Raw genomic sequence first — 19033 nt, 5'->3', positions numbered from 1 at the left:
CTAATCCGCTCAGCAGGCAGCCACAAATCCCAGAAACAGACAGAGTTCTTAACAAAAGTAAAAGTGAAAGTTACTTTCAATCCTTTTATGCGGTTTAAAGCGGCAAGTCTTTAACTCCTAACAGCCTGGTTCCTCCACGCCAGCCCTTTCCGGGCGTTCTTCCTGTCACTTTGACTCGCTGCTAACTTTCCACTCCTTCAACTTCTCTCTTTCCAGACATTCCCTTTCCACAGGTTTCCCTCTAGTGCGTCTATCATAAACAAAGAAAGGGTAAAATTCTGGGGAAGACAGTTTAGTCAGATCTGATTTACCGTTGTTCAGCTAGTCTCTCGCTTGCTTTGTCCAGCTGACAGTTTCAGCAGCCATTAAGGCCGTCTTCTTTCCAATCCGCTCGGTCCTGGGTTAGTCCGCCATCCCTCGTCAGTCACCACCAACGACAGAGCAGCAGATCGCCCACACCTTCGGAAGCCCCCACAAGGCTTCTTTTGATTCTAAAGAACCCCATGGACCTGGAACAAGCGTTCGGCGATGCTGGAGAAAACCATCCACACCGCCGTTCGCTCTGACAGCTGGCCCCGCCTCCCCAATCTTTTTACCATTTTGGATTGTACCCTGGGCCGTATTTATTTATATTCATTTTCCTTATAGCCAAATGGGAAATTATACCATTGTTATTTTTCTATTTGATTTTTGTGAGGGAGTGTCCTGAAGAAGAAATGGAGGAGTATGGAAACACTGGCAAATTATCTACCTTTCTATGGGCAAACCCATAAAAATTGACTGGCTGATGCCTGGCTAAAATGTATGTAAAAAGTAACTAAAGAACCATAGCCTATGGCAGGGGTCTTCAAACTTGGCCCTTTTATGGCTTGTGGACTTCAACTCCCAGAATTCCTCAGCCAGGCATGCTGGCTGAGGAATTCTGGAAGTTGAAGTCCACAAGTCATAAAAAGGCCAAGTTTGAAGACCCCTTGCCTATGGGTTTGAGAATTACCTTTTTAGTAACCCTGCTTGAGTGCTCCAAGAAAGTCCTGGTTACTTTCTTCCTCTCCTCACATTATGTTCTAAGGTGATTTTCAATCACCTTTTCATGTTGATCCCAAAGATAACTTCCTTTTTCAAATTCCAGTTCTCAGCAACATATTGGCTGCACATATCCAGATGAACATCAGATGGCAACATAGAAATATGAAATCATTAATTCTTTGTTGCCATCTACTGATCATTAAATAGTTGACAAGTTCACAATTTCCAGGATTAAAAAAAAAAGAATTCAATTGGTTGATAGTGCCAAGAAAATGATGGGATAACCAGAGTATTATGATGCGGTAGCCAGAATATTATGCATGCCCAACCGGAGGAGCCTTTATAAGAGAATTGGGAACATCAAAAATAAAAAAATCACACCCCTTAGATTGTTATGTGTTACAACTACAAGGTTAGCAGTGCAGGTAGGCTTATTCCAGATATGCTGGAAAAATATTACTTTTAAAAGAGAGAGTTATTTAATAATTTCCCGTGATTTTATTAGAAAAAAGTAGAACATTACATTTCAAAAATATGAGTGATATTGTAATATTGAATGGAAATATACTTTAAGGAAACATTCAGATACCAGCTATTTATTACTTGAATAAGTTATCTGCAGGCACTGGTGTGTGGAATTGAGGAATGAAATAATTATTGCTGTAAAGAAACTGTAATGCAGTATTAGGAGATTTAGTCATAAACATAATCAGTTAAGAAATTTAAAATACACAAATTCTTGTCAGATCAAAGATAGCTGACATATTTTTAACTTAAGTACCAAGTAAAACACAAACAAGTAAAAAACATTTTTCAAATAATTGGGGGGAAAAGTAGTTTTGAAAAACTACAAGACAAAATCAAAAGTTTTAAAATTTAATCCAACATTTAGAGAGCTAATTGAATTTTGGTTTTTCTTAAAAAAAAGTTCAAGGCCTTTACTGTAAGAAAAAAAATTAATGGATCAGCACGCAATTGAACAAAAAATTGCTATTTCACTTGGTCACCTTTTTTCCACTGAGATCAAATTAATTATATATATTTGATGTTTGGAATTATAAGTTTTAACAGTTCTGATTTTCTTTTCTAAACCCTGTTTTATACATTTTTTGTATCAATGATTTTTCTGTTTTAGTTTTAATCTATCCCATTTATATTTTTATATGATCTTTGGGTAAATATTGAACTTCACCCAGACATCTTAAGAATATTTCTAACAGCATTTTGGGAGGTTGCTGATATACAAGCAAACTAAGCTGTGCTGTTCTCCAGAGAGCATATTTCCTCAATTATATTTCCACTGTCCATGTGTTCTACAAAATGATTTTTTGTAAACATTAGTGCATAAAGCATCACAAGTAACTCCTTTAGTTAGCTCCATGTTTAAACACCAGGATAGCTGGTTCACAGCTCTTAGAACTTTAGAACAGATTGCTCCAGTGATCAAACAACTTGCAGCCTTTGCTTGGAACATAATATAGCAAATGCACTCACTGAGGTAGTCCAGTCAATCTTTGTCTTAAAAACCTTTCAGAATATTTCTGGAAGGGTGACATTACGAAGAAGCCATTGCTGTGAACGGCTACCATTACAATCCTTGATACTGGGTACCTGGCTGTCTTCTTCAGTGGCTTTATCCAGGCACTGGTTACTGTTCACATGCAACAGGATTAATTTCTTTATTGCATGTGTGGAGAATGAAAAAAGAGGAGACAGAGAGAGAAAATGTGTTAACCCAAAATTCCTAAATAAGACCAAATAATTAAGATACTATTAAACACAAAACAGTCTCTTATGGTTAGACATTATGAAGCAATGGAAAATTATTGAAAACATTTTTCTATCAAGTTTGTTTTCCGCATAGTCATAGAACAGTCATGGAATGTTGACAAGATGGACAACTACCAGAAATTGATGAAGATTATAACAAATAATAAACTCCCAAGTTCCCTCAAGAGCTCTCAGGGAAAGTATTAACGACCAGGTGACTGCAAAGAAATACAATCCTTCCTTTCCCCACTCCACCTCAATCTGGCCAGAATTATCCTTCCATCCCTTCACCATTCAGTCTCAAATGTCAGTACCTATCCTTCCCCCGCCATCAAAACTGATGAAGCTTCTTGGATGACAAGCGAAACATTTTGTTCTTCTTCCTCAAGGAAAAAACAGTCCAGTTGCCTTTTGAAACAACTATTAGGTGGATGACTGAGAATCTTCACAGACATAACCAATGTGTGATGTTGGGTAAGTCAGCAATCAAGCTGAGATAATTCAGCATTGTTTATAAAAGAGAGGTAGAAGAAATAAAAGTTTGAAATTTTACCTTCATCTGAAAAAGAATAATACAAGGGTTATCATACCATTTGGTATCACCTAGCCGGGGATAAGAAGGGTCTTTCATATGTAAAACTTCAATGACTGAGTAAGTGAATGAGAGATACTAATGTTGTGGAAACAAAACTTTTAAAATTTGCTGGTAGTCTCCTGGAATTATCAGCTGGTGTTCACTGAGTTTGCTGAATATAAGATCCCTAATTTTATATCATAGGACAAGCCTCTTAGATCCCATTAACTCATTAGGTCCACTAATGGAAGAAGATGGCAAGATTTTGGGCTCACTTCTTTATTAGTGACTAAATTAGTGAACAAAAAAATTGCTGTAAATATAGTACACCTGGACTTCAGTAAGGCATTTTGCAAAGTAGACCACAGCCTACTTTTTGGTAAGATAAAACAATGTAAAATAGACAGTACCACCACCACATGGCTTGACAATTGACTACAACTGCACTCAGCATGTAGATCTCAGCAGAACTACAGCTACATGGAGAGAAGCATGTAGTGGGGAACTTCAAGGTTCTGTCTTGGGTGCAGTGCTCTTCAATATCTTCATAAATGATTTGGATGAGGATTAGGAGAGCTCATCAAATTTTCAGACAACTCTAAGCTGGGGGGAATTGCTAACATTTTGGAAGATAGATACAAGATTCAGAAGGATCTTGACAGAATTGAGCATTGGGCCCTATTCAAGATGCAGTTCAATGGTGAAAAGTAAGGCAGGAAAAAAGAAATCCACATAGATAGAATATGTAGTACCTGGCTCAATAGTTCCAATTGTGAGAGGGATCTAGTGGACGACCACTTAAATATGAGCCAGCAAGTGCTGTAGCTGCCAGAAATGCCAATGCATTTTTAGGCTGCATCAACAGAGGGATAGCATCAAAATCATGAGAAGGGGCATTGTCTTACCTGAACGCCTTTTCTCAGCACGGAGATGGATAATCCACCAATGGGTTTAGACTGTATTCCTGCCCAATCAGATCAAGTCAGCCAAAGTTGCCACAACCGTCCTGGACCATAGATCCCAGTCTTGACGCAAGCGTAGCCATTGACTGATCGTAAGACGTTGTGGCTCATTAACTAAAAACTAACCCTAGGCCTAATGACCTGCAAGGGTGGGAGTGGATTATCCATCTCCGTGCTGAGAAAAGGCGCCCCTTCTCCAGCACTGGAGATGGATAATCCACCAATGGGACATACCAAAGCCTACTGTCCCTGAGGGTGGGAAGTAGACCAGTCCGGTGTGGCACTTTGATGTACAACCTGTTGGAGAACCCTCCTACCAAAGGAAGCCTCCGCCAAGGCAAACCTATTGATCTTGTAGTGCCGTATAAATGGAGATGGTGAAGACCATGTGGCCGCTCTGCAGACATCCTCAATGGACGCCTGAGTGGCCCAGGCCGCAGAAGTAGATGCGCTCCGTGTAGAGTGGGCTGTAACCCGTCGTGGAACTGGCAAGGACTCAGCTTGATACACCCCGGCAATGCATGCCCTAATCCACCTGCCAATTGTGGAAGAGGAGACTTTCCGACCCCTGGAGGAAGGGTGAAAGGACACAAAGAGGGCCTCTGATTTGCGGAATTCCGCCGTCCGTGAAATATAGCACCAGAGCGCCCTGTGGACATCCAGGCTATGCCATTGCCATTCCAGAGCATGCGATGGGTTAGGGCAAAAATCCGGGAGTACAATTTCCTGGGTCCTATGGAATAGTGAATTGACCTTTGGAAGGAAAGTGGGGTCAAGGCGAAGGATCACTCGATCCAGGTGGAAAATGCATAGGTCATCCCGGGTTGAGAGCACTGCCAATTCGGAAATACGTCGTGCCGACGTGATTGCCACCAAGAAGGCCACCTTGTGGGACAGGTAGCGAACGTCGCATGTCCTTAGGGGCTCGAAGGGCGACATGGTCAGAGCCCGAAGCACCCATGGTAGCTCCCATGAAGGGTACCTGTGTACTGTAGGGGGTCTGGTATTCGCTGCCCCTTTAAGGAATGAGCGAAGCAAGGGGTGATGTCCCAATGACCCCACAGAGTCACAGGTGAGGACTGTGGAAAGAGCAGCTATCTGTCTGCGCAATGTGTTCGGGGCTAAGCCCCTCTCCAGACCCTCTAACAGGTATTCCAGAATATGGGGAATCGTGAGTTCCGAGAGTGACAGCTGTTGACCGTAGCACCAGGAACGAATGTTCTTCCATGTGGCCTCGTAAATACAGTTTGTGGAAGGGCGACGGGATGCCTGGATTATTTCAATGAGCGGGAGAAGAGGGAGAGGCGGGAAGGCATAAAGCAGGCCCTGAGGCCATGGGCTCTGAAGCGCATCTGCCTGTTTCCTGGAGATGGAAATCGGGAGAAGAACCGAGGCAGCTGGGCGTTGCTCGGGGACGCAAAGAGGTCTAACAGTGGTAGGCTGAAACGGTGACAGATTTCTTTGAAGACCCTCGGATGGAGGCGCCATTCTGAGTGATCTACTGTCGCCCTGCTCAGAATGTCGGCCTGAGTGTTCACCTTCCCTGAAATATGATCGGCTTTGATGGAAGCCAGATTGTGTTTTGCCCAGGATCCCAGTAAGAGCGACTCAGTCAGCAAAGCCCGAGATCGGGTGCTCCCCTGTCGGTTTACATGAGCCTTGGCGGTCACGCTGTCCGTGAGGACCAGTACATGGCGCCGTCTTACCAGGCTGTGAAAGTAGCGGAGGGCTAGATGTATGGCTCGTAGTTCCAGCCAGTTTATGTCGTGCCGAAGGTCTGAGTGGGACCAACGGCCCTGTGCCCAAAGCGATCGAAGGTGCGCACCCCAGCCGAACAGGCTGGCGTCGGTCGTTAGCAGTATCCGATCTGGCTCCTTGAAAAATGACCCTCTGAGCATGGCGGATGATAGCCACCACATGAGGGAGCGCGACACCTGAGGTGGGAGTCTTACCCTTTGTTGAGAAGCACTGAGGTTCTGCCTCTGGAAAGGGAGTGGGAACCACTGCAGTTCCCTGGAGTGGAGCCTGGACCACGGGACGATTGCCCTAACAATTTGGAGAGACTGAGTAACGATACTGTTCGGTCCCTGTGTACTTGGAGGACTGACTCTCTTATGTTGTCCCGGCGTTCTTGAGATAAATACACCCGGCACTCCACCGTGTCTATGATGGCCCCGAGGTGTAACAGTCTTGTTGTGGGAACCATGTGGCTCTTGGGGAAGTTTACCGAGAACCCGTGATCCTGGAGCAGCTTTACCACCAGTTCGAGGTCTGCCCTGGTGGACTGAATGGACGATGACTGGATCAAAATGTCATCCAGGTAACATTGGACTCTGACTGGTACCATGCTTAAGTGAGCTGCCAGAACCGCCAGGATCTTGTTAAACACCCTGGGAGCCGATGATAGGCCAAATGGTAGTGCCCTGTACTGAAGATGACGACCTTTGTGGGCGAATCTCAGAAACCGGCGGTGGGCGAGAGAGATGGGGATATGAAGGTACGCTTCCGTGAGGTCGATAGACATCAGGAAGTCCCCTTTTCTTATGCTTCCCAAGATGCAACGGAGCGTTTGCATCTTGAATTTGCGGTATACAAGATGATAATTCAAGCCTTTGAGATCTAAAATGGCTCTCCATCCCCCCGACGCCTTGAGGACGACGAAGAGGATGGAATAAAATCCCCGACCTCTCTGGTCCGTTGGCACCGGTTCTATGGCCCGTATGTCTAGTAGATGTTGGATGGCTTCGTCCATCAGTCTTTTCTTTGCTTGATTCCGGGGGTATGGGCAAGAGAGAAATCGATTTGGCGGGTTGGAGATGAACTCCAGGGAAAGGCCGTGGTGTACGGTGTTGAGTACCCATGCATCCATGGTGGTAGCCTCCCACTGGTGGGCAAAAAGAGAGTGTCTGCCCCCTATGGGAGGGACCGACGGGGAGTTATCTGGAGCGGCAGAATGGGCGGCCATTCCCCCGAAAGGGCCGTTTGCCCTGCGATTGTTGTCTGGGTCTGGCCATCTGTCTGTCAGACTGCCTCTCCTGCCTGTCCTGCCTTGCCGGGAAGGGACGGAAAGGCTGGGTGTAGTTGTACCTAGCCCCAGCATGAAAGGACTGTCTACGAGGGTAGTAATTAGAGCGTTTATCCGATTTTTTAAGGAGTGATTAAGGACCTTGCGCTTGTCCTTATTCTCGGTGAGATAAGGATTCAAGGCGTCTCCAAATAGTTTACCTCCCTGATATGGAGCAGCTGACAGACGCCACTTAGACTTGGCATCGGCGTGCCAGTGCTTCAACCAAAGCATACGGCGACCCGTGACGCTGGATGCCATAGCCCTTGAAGAAAATCTGGCGGCTTGGAGAGTAGCATCTGATGCATACTCAATGGCTGCCACCATCTTGCTAAGATCCTGATGGGTACAGATATCCTCCGCTGGGACATGGGCCTGGAGCTGCCTGAGCCAGTGATGGGCAGATCTATTAAAGAAAGATACGGAGGTGGCCGCCCTAATAGCCCATGCTTTCGCTTGGTGCGTCCTACGATAAGCGAGTTCGCACTTACGGTCCTCCGCTTTGAGGGCCTTGGAGACATCTCCGGGAATGGCGGTGGGAGATATTAGGGAGCCTAATGGTTCGTCCACCACGGGTACTTCCACGGCCTCCTCCAGATCCTTAGCTACGTTGTAAAGCTTTTTATCAGTAGTACCTGGGAGGGGAAGGGAAGCCGGAGATGCCCACTGTTTTCGGACCGCATTCAGGAACACGGGGGAACAAGGGATGCAGTGTTGAGCTGCCACCGGTTCGGTGAAGTTGGGATCCACCTCCGAGTCTGGGGAAACAGTGGTTGTTGTTGAGGAAGGGTCAGGACCGAGATGGGCTGTGGATGTGGCCTTGCAGAGCAAGGGAACAAAGAAGGAAGGGTTGAAGAGGCCGCTAAATGAAGGAGTTTCGGGAGGCGGCTCCTCCTCCTCAGACATTGGCATTCCCTGTTCAATGTCCTGTGCGTGAAAGGATGAACCCTCAGAACATGTGGACCCAGATGTGGAGGAAGGATCGTAATAGGTTTCGGAAACCGATTGATGGACAGGAAGATGAACAGGGGCCCCTGACCTGGGAGTTTGCGTTCTGGCCTCAAAAGTGCTGATTGCCTCAAAAGTGCGGCAATCAGCAAAGCTAGATGGTCCTACGTGGGAAGGGTGACAGGCTCACTTGGCCGAAGCCCGGCCACAGTAGGAGTGAAGGTAGCCTCGGGGGTCCCGTGATGTGCCCGTGTAGCTGTAGATTGGGACATGGGGGGAATTCCGCCCACCCCACCCTGTGCAGGGGAATGGGAAGGTTCCCTGTCGACCATACTCCCGGGGGGGAAGTTGGGGGCCCCAGGGGTAGGTCATACATCAATCCCTCAGCCTGAGAGGTGTCTAACCTGGCTATTTTCTGTGCCCTTGAAAATTCCTTTCCGGCTGGCCTGCTTTTCAGCCCTCTTGGAGGTCTTGGTGGTAGATCTGACCTTGGTTTTGGTCGCAGTCTTGTCAGCACCCTCCAGACTAGATGGAGTAGGATTCATTAGAGCCGATGAAGATGGCAAAACGCTCTTTGAGGAAGGAGCAGAAGCCTCCATTCTCTGATAGCACAGGAGCACGATGGGGGACCCTTGGTATCTAGAGAGTATTATACACTGGATAAGGACAGGCGCACAACAGGGGACGCCTGGAATCCAACTAAAGCTGTTGCACGGATAAGGACAGACACACTACAAGGGGTGTCTGGAATCCGGATAAATCTGTTGTGGATAAGGACAGGTGCACTACAGGGGGCGCCTGGAATCCAGATGAACACTAATTGTATGGATAATGACAGGAGCACGACAAGGTATGCCTGGTATCCAATTTGGTAATTTAGTAATCCCAGTCAAGCTGGGTAAGTTGACTACGAGCAAGGTGAGACGGAGACACCAAACCTGAAAAAAGACCCTGGAGACATGTGCATAAACTGTGTTCTAGGTGAGCCTGGAGGTTCAGTTATATTGGCAACAGCAGGCCTCAGGTGGAATAGGCCTATTCCGCTCCCAAAATGGCGGCTGTCTCTCAAAATGGTGGCCTGCCTGACGATGGAATGGGGCCTATATGAACTTACTTAGTTCACCCTCCCCAATGAATGTCCCCTCTCTGAGGACAATAGCAGTAAATAAGAAGGATTCCCTTCCTCTGTAATTCCCCCGAAAAGAACTGATTATTTCAAAATCACGCGTCCAAAATGGCGGCCGCGCGTGGAGGACAACTAAATCCGTCGAGGTTCGAGGACTTGAGTAAGTAAGCCCGATGCAGTGAGAACGCTGCCTTAATAAACGGAAGGGCCGCGTCTGGCAAGCAAAAAAACCTCGAAGGAAAAAACGGAGCTTTTCGCCCCTCCGATCAGCTGCCTAAAAGCTGATTGGCGCTGGTTTCTTAGTGCGCATGCACGCCTCTGGCCGATAGATGGGCGATCGCGTGGCCGCAAGCTGAGGAGATCAACCAAGCCGAAAACTTGAAATCAGGGGTGGAGTTGCAGCTGCAACTCCAACGGGCCTCAGAAATGTGGGATTTGCGAAAGAAAGCCTGAAAACATAGAAGGAAGCCTCCTCCTTGTAATCAGTCACCGGAGCCGCCGCCGCAAGCTCCGGCAGAGAAATAAGTCACTTCAATGTGAGTTGGGGACTAACAGCCATTAGTCCTCAGGTGAATCCAGCAATTAGCTTTAAGAAAGTTATTTGCTGGGGTGAGTAAAGGGGGGAGGGGAAAAAGAAGGAGCCCCTTCTTTAGGATCACCTAGCTGTATTTTCCCCCCAAATCAGGAATTGAAAAGAAATTCTGAAATTCCTGAAGGGGAAGAGAATGGAAATTTGTTCATTTGCTAGTGGAAGGCCAAATTCTGTGCTGAATACAGCACTACACAGCAATCTGAAATGGAGAATCCACCAATAGAGACTGTACCTGCCTAAGAGCCAAACTTGCACGTCTGTCCTGGGCAAGATCAAGTCAAGACTGGGATCTATGGTCCAGGACGGGCGTGGCAACTTTGGCTGACTTGATCTGATTGGGCAGGAATACAGTCTAAACCCATTGGTGGATTATCCATCTCCAGTGCTGGAGAAGCAATAGTACGTTCTATACTTGCACTAGTGAGGTTGCACTTGGAATACATGCGTACAGTTTTGGTCACCATGATACAAAAAAGATGCTGAGACCCTAGAAAAAGTGCAGAGATGATAAGAGATCTGAAGATTAAATCATATGATGAATAATTAAGGAAACTAGGTATGTCTAGGCCACTGAAGAGAAGGATCAGAGGTGACATGAGGGGAAGTCACAGAGACAAGGGGACTGACTTGTTCTGCAAAGCATCTGAGGACAGGACAAGAAGCAAAGTTGGAAGGTTGTTACAGAGATATCATGCCTGGAACTAAGGAGAAATTTCCTGACGGTGAGAATAATTAACAAATGGAACAGCTTGCTGTTGTGGATGCTCTATCACTGAAGGTTTTCAAGAAAAGATTGGAGGACCATTTGACTGCGATAATATGAGGTCTCTTGCTTTGAGCATATAGGTTCCTGAGATCCCTTCTAGTCCTATGATTCTATGTTCTATATTCTATAAATGAGATCAGAATTCGTTATGTAACTTCTGTAGACCCTGTTGCCATTGTTAAGCAAAGATTGTGGACTATCAAGCAAGGACCTTATATGATCACCATTTATGTCTTCCTGCTGGCTTCCAACAAGCAAAGTCAATGGGAAACCTGGCTGGAAGTTGCAAATCCCAGTCATGACAAGCCCCTCTTTAGATCTCTTGCAAGCAGGCTGGCAAGCGAGTTTGGGTGAGCATGGTGGTTGAGTCCAGTGGAGAGGCAGGAGTGCAGGTCCTATAGTCTGAAATGTGTACGAGTGGATAGATGCTATAGCCCAGAGGGCAGGTGGGTAATGGATGCTAATGGGTTCCTACAAATGTGGGTGGACAGGTAGCCAGCTGCCTGAATCTTATACTCGCCCTACCATCTGGGGGCTCCTCAGGAGAAAAAGTGACAGGAGGGAGAGCATCTTACAAGAGTGATTTGTGATCTGCTTCCTCACTGACTGTGAGAAGCCAGCAAGGAATTCTGTAAAAGGCAATCATATGAAACTATGAAATAAATTGACAGAATGTCTTACATTAGTTTTCCTTCTATTTTCTATTTATAACCAGATATTTTCTCAAGAGTTGAGTTTGAGGCCATAAAGAAACGTACCACTGGATCATATTCCCAAAGTTGATTGCCTTTTAAGTGATGGCATTTGAGCATTGTGACTGGACCATTAAGTTTGGAGACATCTAAGCACAGATCATCTGTTCGGATCTCCTTGTTAGCTGTGTATGAGAAAACCTTGAGAGAAAACCACATTTGATTACAGCAATGATACTTCATTATAAAATCTGAGTATAAAACCTAATGAAATATTTGGAAAACACCAGCCAAATGAATCTCTTTTTTTGTCACTTAAAAAGTTTTGAAACAATGGCATTCATGAAATTTCCAGTGGCAATAATGTATTTTCAAATTTCCCAAGTTTGTTTAGATTTACTTTTTCTTCTATTATATTAAAAACTGTAATTCTATTAGCACAATTGTGCTGTTGTAAAGTATTGTATTATGTTTACTCTGAACAAAAATAGTACATGTTACAAATTGTGTAAAATGGAAATTTTTTTTACCAGTGTCTGTAGACATCAGAGATGACAATTGCTACTAGAAATACTAGAAAATGATGGCTATTAATTGGGATTCACATAGCTGAAATCTGAACTGCATTTACTTATTTGATATGGTAAACTGATTTAAATATTAATGATGCAATAGTATGTGGTTGCATGGGTGTATTTAAAATATTAAAAGTTGTTTCACATGAGATGGAGGTTTATATGGATTATCTTGCTGGAAATGCCACAAAAATATTGGCTAAATGCCCAGTGTTTCCATATTCCATAAATCAGACAAGGCTTCAAGAGAGCACAACAATACTGCCAAATTAACTCCGGAAACAATTTAAATTAATCTGGGATGGACTCTTTAATCTATCCACTATCCCTGTGGAGATTTATATCAGTGACTTGCTTAAAGCTGATCAGATGCTGATTGTCCATGAAAACGGATCCGTGATATTTTAACATAAGCTCCATTACTGATTATAATGAAAAAGGCCAATAAGATAAAGATTTTAAATATATCTGTTAAATTATTTACTGTTCAAAATATAATGAAAACAAACTTTTACATCATTACCTGATTACCACCCATTCCATGGCAATTAAAAATTCCAACTTTTTCATTTTCTTTTCGTGCCATATTATCTAGACATTGATTTGTTTCCGCATTTCGTATCTAAAGAAAAGTAAAAAAACCAGACAAATAGGTAAGATACACACCAACACACACACCCTCACACACCAGTTACATATTAACTAACTTGCACATCAGCCTTAGAAATTGTGAAGAAGGCCAATTGTCAGGACCACCTCAACATCTCATCCGAAGAAAGCAGAACTCATGGAAGCAAGTCCTTCCAAAAGGAACTTTTATTAGGAGAAGCTGATGTCAGGCATACTAGACAGGATCTGAGGGACTCCTGTACAGATCGATGGGTTAAAGTATCCCCAAGCAAACCCCAACCCATAGTTCATCCGGACGGTTCAAACCGACCAATCCCCAGGTATTAAGTCCATCGTGGGAAAGGGGAGATAACATCGGTCCAGTTCTGGTCGTAGCGCAATGTTCAAGCAGCTCTTCGCACCTTCTCTTCAGAGTAGAGAAATAAGCTAGGCTCCGGAGGTTGTATTTCTTTCTCCCCCCCCCCTTTCCTAGCTGACAGGTTAGGGAGAAGAAAGTTCAGAGAGAGATACAGGGCAGGAGTGTGAAGTGTTACATTGCAGCAATAAAGGAAGCTAAGGTGAAATGTTACACTTACAAATAGGGAAAGGAGGCAGGGAAGCAAAACGCTACATTGTATCAATAGAGGAAGCTAAGGCAATAAACCCCCGCTCCGTCCCCCCTCCCCTCTAGGAGTATGGCAGAACCCAGGGGGAGAAGAGAATGGAATCAGGAGACGAGAGAAAGAGAGGCAGGAAAGTATGCAATATGATAGATATGGGTTCTGACATCCTGCCCCCCTTAAAAATATGAGAGATCAATCTGTTGAAAGACAAAACAAAACAAAAATGGTGAGAGGTTAGTCTGGATTGTTCGGGTAGTCCATGTGAATTTTTTTTAATAGTTTGGGGGCTCTAACGTGGCCTTTCTGCACCCATTCGTTTTTGGAAGAGGGGAGGTACTTCCACGCTACTAGGTATTGAGTTGCTCCATGGTATTTTCGAGAGTCAAGGATTTCTTTTATTTCAAAATGCTGCTCCCCCTCAACCATAATGCGAGGAGGCAGTGGGATGGTGGCCGGTCGTAATGGTGATTGCTGCTCTCGTTTTAGTAAGCTGCAGTGGAAGATAGGGTGAATCTGCCTGAGGGTTTTTGGTAATTCTAACTCTACTGTTACTGGGTTTATGATTCTTTTGATGTGGAACGGTCCCACGTATTTTGGCCCTAGTTTCTTGCATGGTTGCAAGGATTTTAGGTATTTTGTGGATAAGTACACCGTTTCCCCTACGATGAATGGTTTTGGTTCGACTCTTTTCTTATCTGCTTGTGCTTTATAGGCCTGTATAGCTTCATCTAGTGCTTTTCTAACTACTGGCCAGGTGTTTTTTAATTGTGCAATCCACTCCTTCAAAGAGGGAATGGCCGGCTCGGTAGTGCTCAGTTCTGGCATGGGGTTGAAGCTTTGGCCCATAGCTATTTGGAATGGGGTGTAGCCTGTGCTGGAATGGACTGCGTTGTATGCCACTTCTGCGAAGGGGAGCAGGTCGGTCCAGTTCGTCTGTTGGAAATTAATAAAGCATCTTAAATATTGTTCAAGTACTGAGTTTGAATGTTCCGTACCGCCATTTGTCTGAGGATCATGACTAGATGACAGCCCCTGGGTGATCCCCAGAAGGGATAAGAACTCTTTCCAAAAGTCCGATGTGAATTGCACCCCCGTCTGATATTATGCGCTGGGGTACTCCATGCAATCTATATATGTGCTGGACAAACAATTTTGCTAAGGCTTTAGTGGTGGGGATCTTTAGGCAGGGAATGAAGTGTATTTGTTTTGAGAATAGGTCCATGATAATCCAGATTGCTGTGTTTCCATTACTTTCTGGTAGTTCTACTATGAAATCCATGGAGATTTCCCTCCAGGGGGCTGTGGGGTTTGCCAGCAGCTGTAGCAGTCTGGGGGCTTTCCTTTGCAGTCTTTTAGCAGCTGCGCAGGTTGGATAGCTGGCCACATAGCTCTCAATGTCCTTTTTCATAGATGGCCACCAGAACTGTCTCTTCACTAGATGCAGCGTTTTCATGAAACCAAAGTGACCCGCCGGTTTCGTGTCATGGCAGAGTTGCATAAACGTGATCCTCTGGGCTTTTGGGATTTACAATTTCTCTCCCACCCATGGCAAGCTGTCAATGATAGTGCATATGTTTTTGTGGCTCTGGAACCATTCATCGGTTTCTAGAACCTTCCTGAATTCTGTCCCTGCTTGGCTGGCTATCAGCTGCTTTAGTTTTGCCTGAGCTCTTGTGGTTACTTGCGCTGCCAGCTGCACATCCGGCATGAGCAGCTTGGTGATGGTTGGCTGGGAGCTATTGTACTGGGGCATGCAGGATAGGGCATCTGCCAGGAAATTCCTCCCCCCTGGCAAGTGTTTGATTTTGAATGTAAACTGGTGGAAGTGTTGTGACCATCAGACTTGTTTAGGGCTAAGTTTCCTAGGCATTTTTAGCGCTTCCAAGTTCTTATGGTCTGTCCAGACCTGGAATGGGATTTTGTTCCCTTCCACCTCATAGCGTACACCTCTTTTTCCCATACTGTCCAATATTGCTCTGTGTCAGAGAGTTTTCTGGACATGTAGGCACAGGGTTGCAGTTGCCCCTTGTCATTTTCCTGCAGCAATACTGCCCCTACTGCTACGTCACTTGCATCGGCTTGGATTATGAACGGCCTGTCTGGGTCGGGGTGCTTTAGGACCAACTTGGCCAAAAAAAGCCTTTTTAGTTTTTCGAATGCGGCTTGACATCCCATCGTCCAGGTTAGTGGCTAACTAGGTTTTACTGAGCTGCCCCTTTCATTTTTAATAAGTTCGTGATAGGCAGGGCTATCTGGGTGAAAGAAGGGATGAATTGACAATAGAAGTTAGCGAACCCCAGGAAGCTTTATAGTTGCTTTCTCGTGCAGGGTGGTGCCCACTCTAACACCGCCCGGACCTTCTTGGGGTCCAACTCTACGCCTTCGGTTGATATGCGGTAGCCCAAATAGTCAATTCTCCGTTTGTGAAACTCGCATTTGGACAATTTTGCCTAGAGGTTGGCTGCTCTCAATTTGTTCAAGACTGCTCTGACTATTTTTATGTGCTCCTCTTTAGTCTCTGCAAATATAAGGATGTCGTCCAGGTAGACGAGGACCCCTTTGTATAGGTGCTCCCTCAGTACCTCATTGATCCACTGCATGAAAACCGCGGGGACTCCCTGCAGCCCAAATGGCAAGACCTTAAATTGGTAGCATCCCATAGGGCAGTTGAACACGGTTTTCCACTCGTCCCCCTCCTTAATTTTTATGTGATAATAGGCTTCCCTTAGGTCTAGCTTTGTGAAGATTTTTCCCTTCGATAGGTGGGACAGCATGTCTTTCATGAGGGGGAGAGGGTACAGGTTGATTTCGCTTATGGCGTTCAAGGCGTGGTAATCCACGCACATACACAATGTGCTGTCCTTCTTTTCCCTGAAAAGGACAGGGGCCGCTACCTTCTTTGGGGAAGCTGGCTCAATGAAGCCCCTCTCTAAATTTTTATCTACAATTTTTTTCATTTCTCGTAGCTCCTCGGGGCTCATGGAGTACAATCTAGGCTTCAGGAGCTTTGCTCCCGGCTTGATTTCTATTGCGCAGTCTGTGGGTCGGTGGTGGGGTAGCTCATCCGCCTGTATTCCTCGGGTATTTCGGGCAATGCAGTTTCTTCCCCCACTGCTGCTCTTTCTGGAGGGCAGCTCTTGGGGGCTTCCTGGGGTGGCAATCCCATTCGGTCCCCTTTTGGGAACCTGAGTTCCGCTGTCCTCTAGTCCACCCTGGGGTTCCATTTCTTTAGCCACGCCAACCCCAGTTCTATTGGGCACTCCATGTCTGGGGTTACCACGAACATTATAGTGGTCCCCCAGAGTAAGGTGGAGCAGTAGCATGGCTAGGGTAGCTGGCATTCTCCCTGCTATGGACCCATCTAATTGACTGAAAGATAGCGGTTTCTTCAGCCTTCTCACCGAAATGCCCAGGGTTCCCACCAGTGTTGGGCTAATAAGGCAACGTGTGCAGCCAGAGTCTAGTAGGGCTTTAACCTTCACAGCTTCAGGCATGGAGGGGGCTAGGATAGTCACTGTCCATATGAGGGGCGTGATGGGTCCACTTACCAGGGGTTCATCTTCAGAGTGGTCGTCTGGCGAGTTGGACGCTCCCGCAGTGTAGGCCAGGATCTTTTCCCCGTTGGGCCGAGGGGGGGAACTTGACAGCCTCAGTACCTCTCATGGCTGGCTCTTACAGCTTGGCGGGCGACATTCCCGATCTCCTGGCTGGTGTCCGTTTAGCCTTCTGCTGTTTAGCCCTTGAGCAGCATTCTGCAGCGTGATGAGCCTCCTTCCCACACTTGAAACAGCCGGCAGTTTTCTTAGCTGTGGGTTGAGACTTTGTGGGCTCGCATGACGGTTTAGGGGGTGATCAGTTCCATGGCTTTCCCCGACGATGTCTCTTGAGTAGGTCAATTTCAGCTTCCTCTGCCAGCATGTACCAATCGTGCAATCGGAGTGGGTCTCCCTGGGGAAGGCAGGCATTGTAGAGATCGTAATTCAGCCCATCCTTGAAGTGGCTAAGCAGGATGTCTTCCGGCCAATTCAGCTTACTAGCAATGGCTCGGAACTCCTGGGTGTACTTGGCCACTGGGCGCCTGCCTTGCTTCAATGTCTTAATCTTCTCACGGGCCTACCGGTCTGCCAATGTGTCCTCGAATCGTCATCTAAGGGAGAACATGAATTGGTTGAAGTTCTGGAGCTCAGGGGCGTCGAAGTTGTGTAGATCCACCACCCAGTCAGCTGCCATGCCGTCCAAGGCTGCCTGTACGATGCGGATCCGAGCCTTGTCGGTCGGGATGTCTCGGCCATATTCTTCCATGTAGTTGAGGACTTGGGTTAAGAAGAACTCTCCCCAAAACTTCACGTCCAGCGGCGGGAACTTCTGGATGGATCGTTGCCCACGTCATCTATGGTGTTGTCCATCTTGATCAGCAGCTGCTGCGTGGCAGGGAGTGGGGACTGGCCCCAGGATGGCTGCAGTCTCGGATGCCCGCCAGACGTTCCTGAGGCTTCGGCGTCGGACTCCTCATCAGTGTCTCTTGTGCTGCAGTTCACGGTAACGATGTGGCCACGGGGCTCGAGCTTTTCATCCCTGAGGGAGACGAGGGTTGATTTCATTAGGTCGATCGCCTTCTCCAGGATCCAGTTCGACTGTTCCCTGCAATCGTCCTCACCTTCACTGAGGTGAAGTGATCTCTCCATCTCTTGTTTCCATCCCGGTTGGTGGCTGCCCCGCCTCAGCATCACCTTTCTCGAATTTTTCTCCCACTCGACCTTCTTGCCTATGCCCATGGACCAGCGAGGTTAGGGTTGGGCGTCTCCACCACCTCTTCCTCCGAGGTATAGGATGTCTCGGGAGTCGGACAGCTGGCAGGGTTCCGACTGAAGGGAGAGCTCCCCTTTCGCAGTGGCTTCCTCCTTCTCCACACCTTTGTTCGACATGGTAGGTGTTGCAGAGTCCCCCAGCAAGGTCCGTCCTTCCAGGTTGATTACTATTACAGATCCTGTCTAAGGTCAGGACCCACCTCAACACCTCATCCCAAGAAAGCAGAACTCATGGAAGCAAGTCCTTCCAAAAGGAATTTTCATTAGGAGAAGCTGATGGCAGGCATACTAGACAGGATCTGAGGGACTTCTGTACAGATCGATGGGTTAAAATATCCCCAAGCAAACCCCACCTCATAGTTCATCCGGACGGTTCAAACCGGCCAATCCCCAGTTGTTAAGTCCATCGTGGGAAAGGGGAGATAACATCGGTCCGGTTCTGGTCATAGTGCAATGTTCAAGCCGCTCTTTGTACCTTCTCTTGAGAGTGGAGAAATAAGCCAGGTTCCAGAGGTTGTATTTCTTTCTCCCCCACTTTTCCTAGCTGACAGGTTAGGGGGAAGAAAGTTCAGAGAGAAATACAGTGCAGGAGCGCGAAGTATTACATTGCAGCAATAAAGGAAACTAAGGTGAAATGTTACACTGTAGAAATAAGGAAAGGAGGCAGGGAAGCAAAACACTACATTGTATCAATAGAGGAAGCTAAGGCAATAAACCCCCGCTCCATCCCCCCTCCCCTCTAGGAGTATGGCAGAACCCAGGGGGAGAAGAGAATGGAATCGGGAGACGAGAGAAAGAGAGGCAGGGAAGTATGCAATATGATAGATATGGGTTCTGACACCAATTTACCCATCTTTTCTTTAACTACTTGATGACAGGGTCATAAGTGATCTTGGTT

At 46.3% G+C, this 19033-nt stretch overlaps 1 protein-coding gene across 1 annotated transcript in view; it reads right to left on the bottom strand.

Moving 5' to 3' along the window:
* Positions 1–2180: 2180 nt before the first annotated feature.
* The window catches only part of GALNT1 (polypeptide N-acetylgalactosaminyltransferase 1), a 102689-nt gene continuing 85836 nt past the window's right edge, over positions 2181–19033 (bottom strand). Inside the window, exons 9-11 of the mRNA XM_015825611.1 lie at positions 12619–12717; positions 11587–11721; positions 2181–2703 (exon numbers count right to left, since the gene is read on the bottom strand). Coding sequence (XP_015681097.1) covers positions 2557–2703; positions 11587–11721; positions 12619–12717 — 381 coding nt within the window. The 3' untranslated portion in view covers positions 2181–2556. The remainder of the gene's footprint in view (positions 2704–11586; positions 11722–12618; positions 12718–19033) is intronic.

The sequence above is a fragment of the Protobothrops mucrosquamatus genome, unplaced genomic scaffold (assembly GCF_001527695.2).
Source record: "Protobothrops mucrosquamatus isolate PMUCROS unplaced genomic scaffold, P.Mucros_1.0 scaffold2715, whole genome shotgun sequence".
Classification (NCBI taxonomy): Eukaryota; Metazoa; Chordata; class Lepidosauria; order Squamata; family Viperidae; genus Protobothrops; species Protobothrops mucrosquamatus.
The sequence above is the reverse complement of the archived record's forward strand: the minus strand, read 5'-3'. Positions and strand labels throughout refer to the sequence as shown.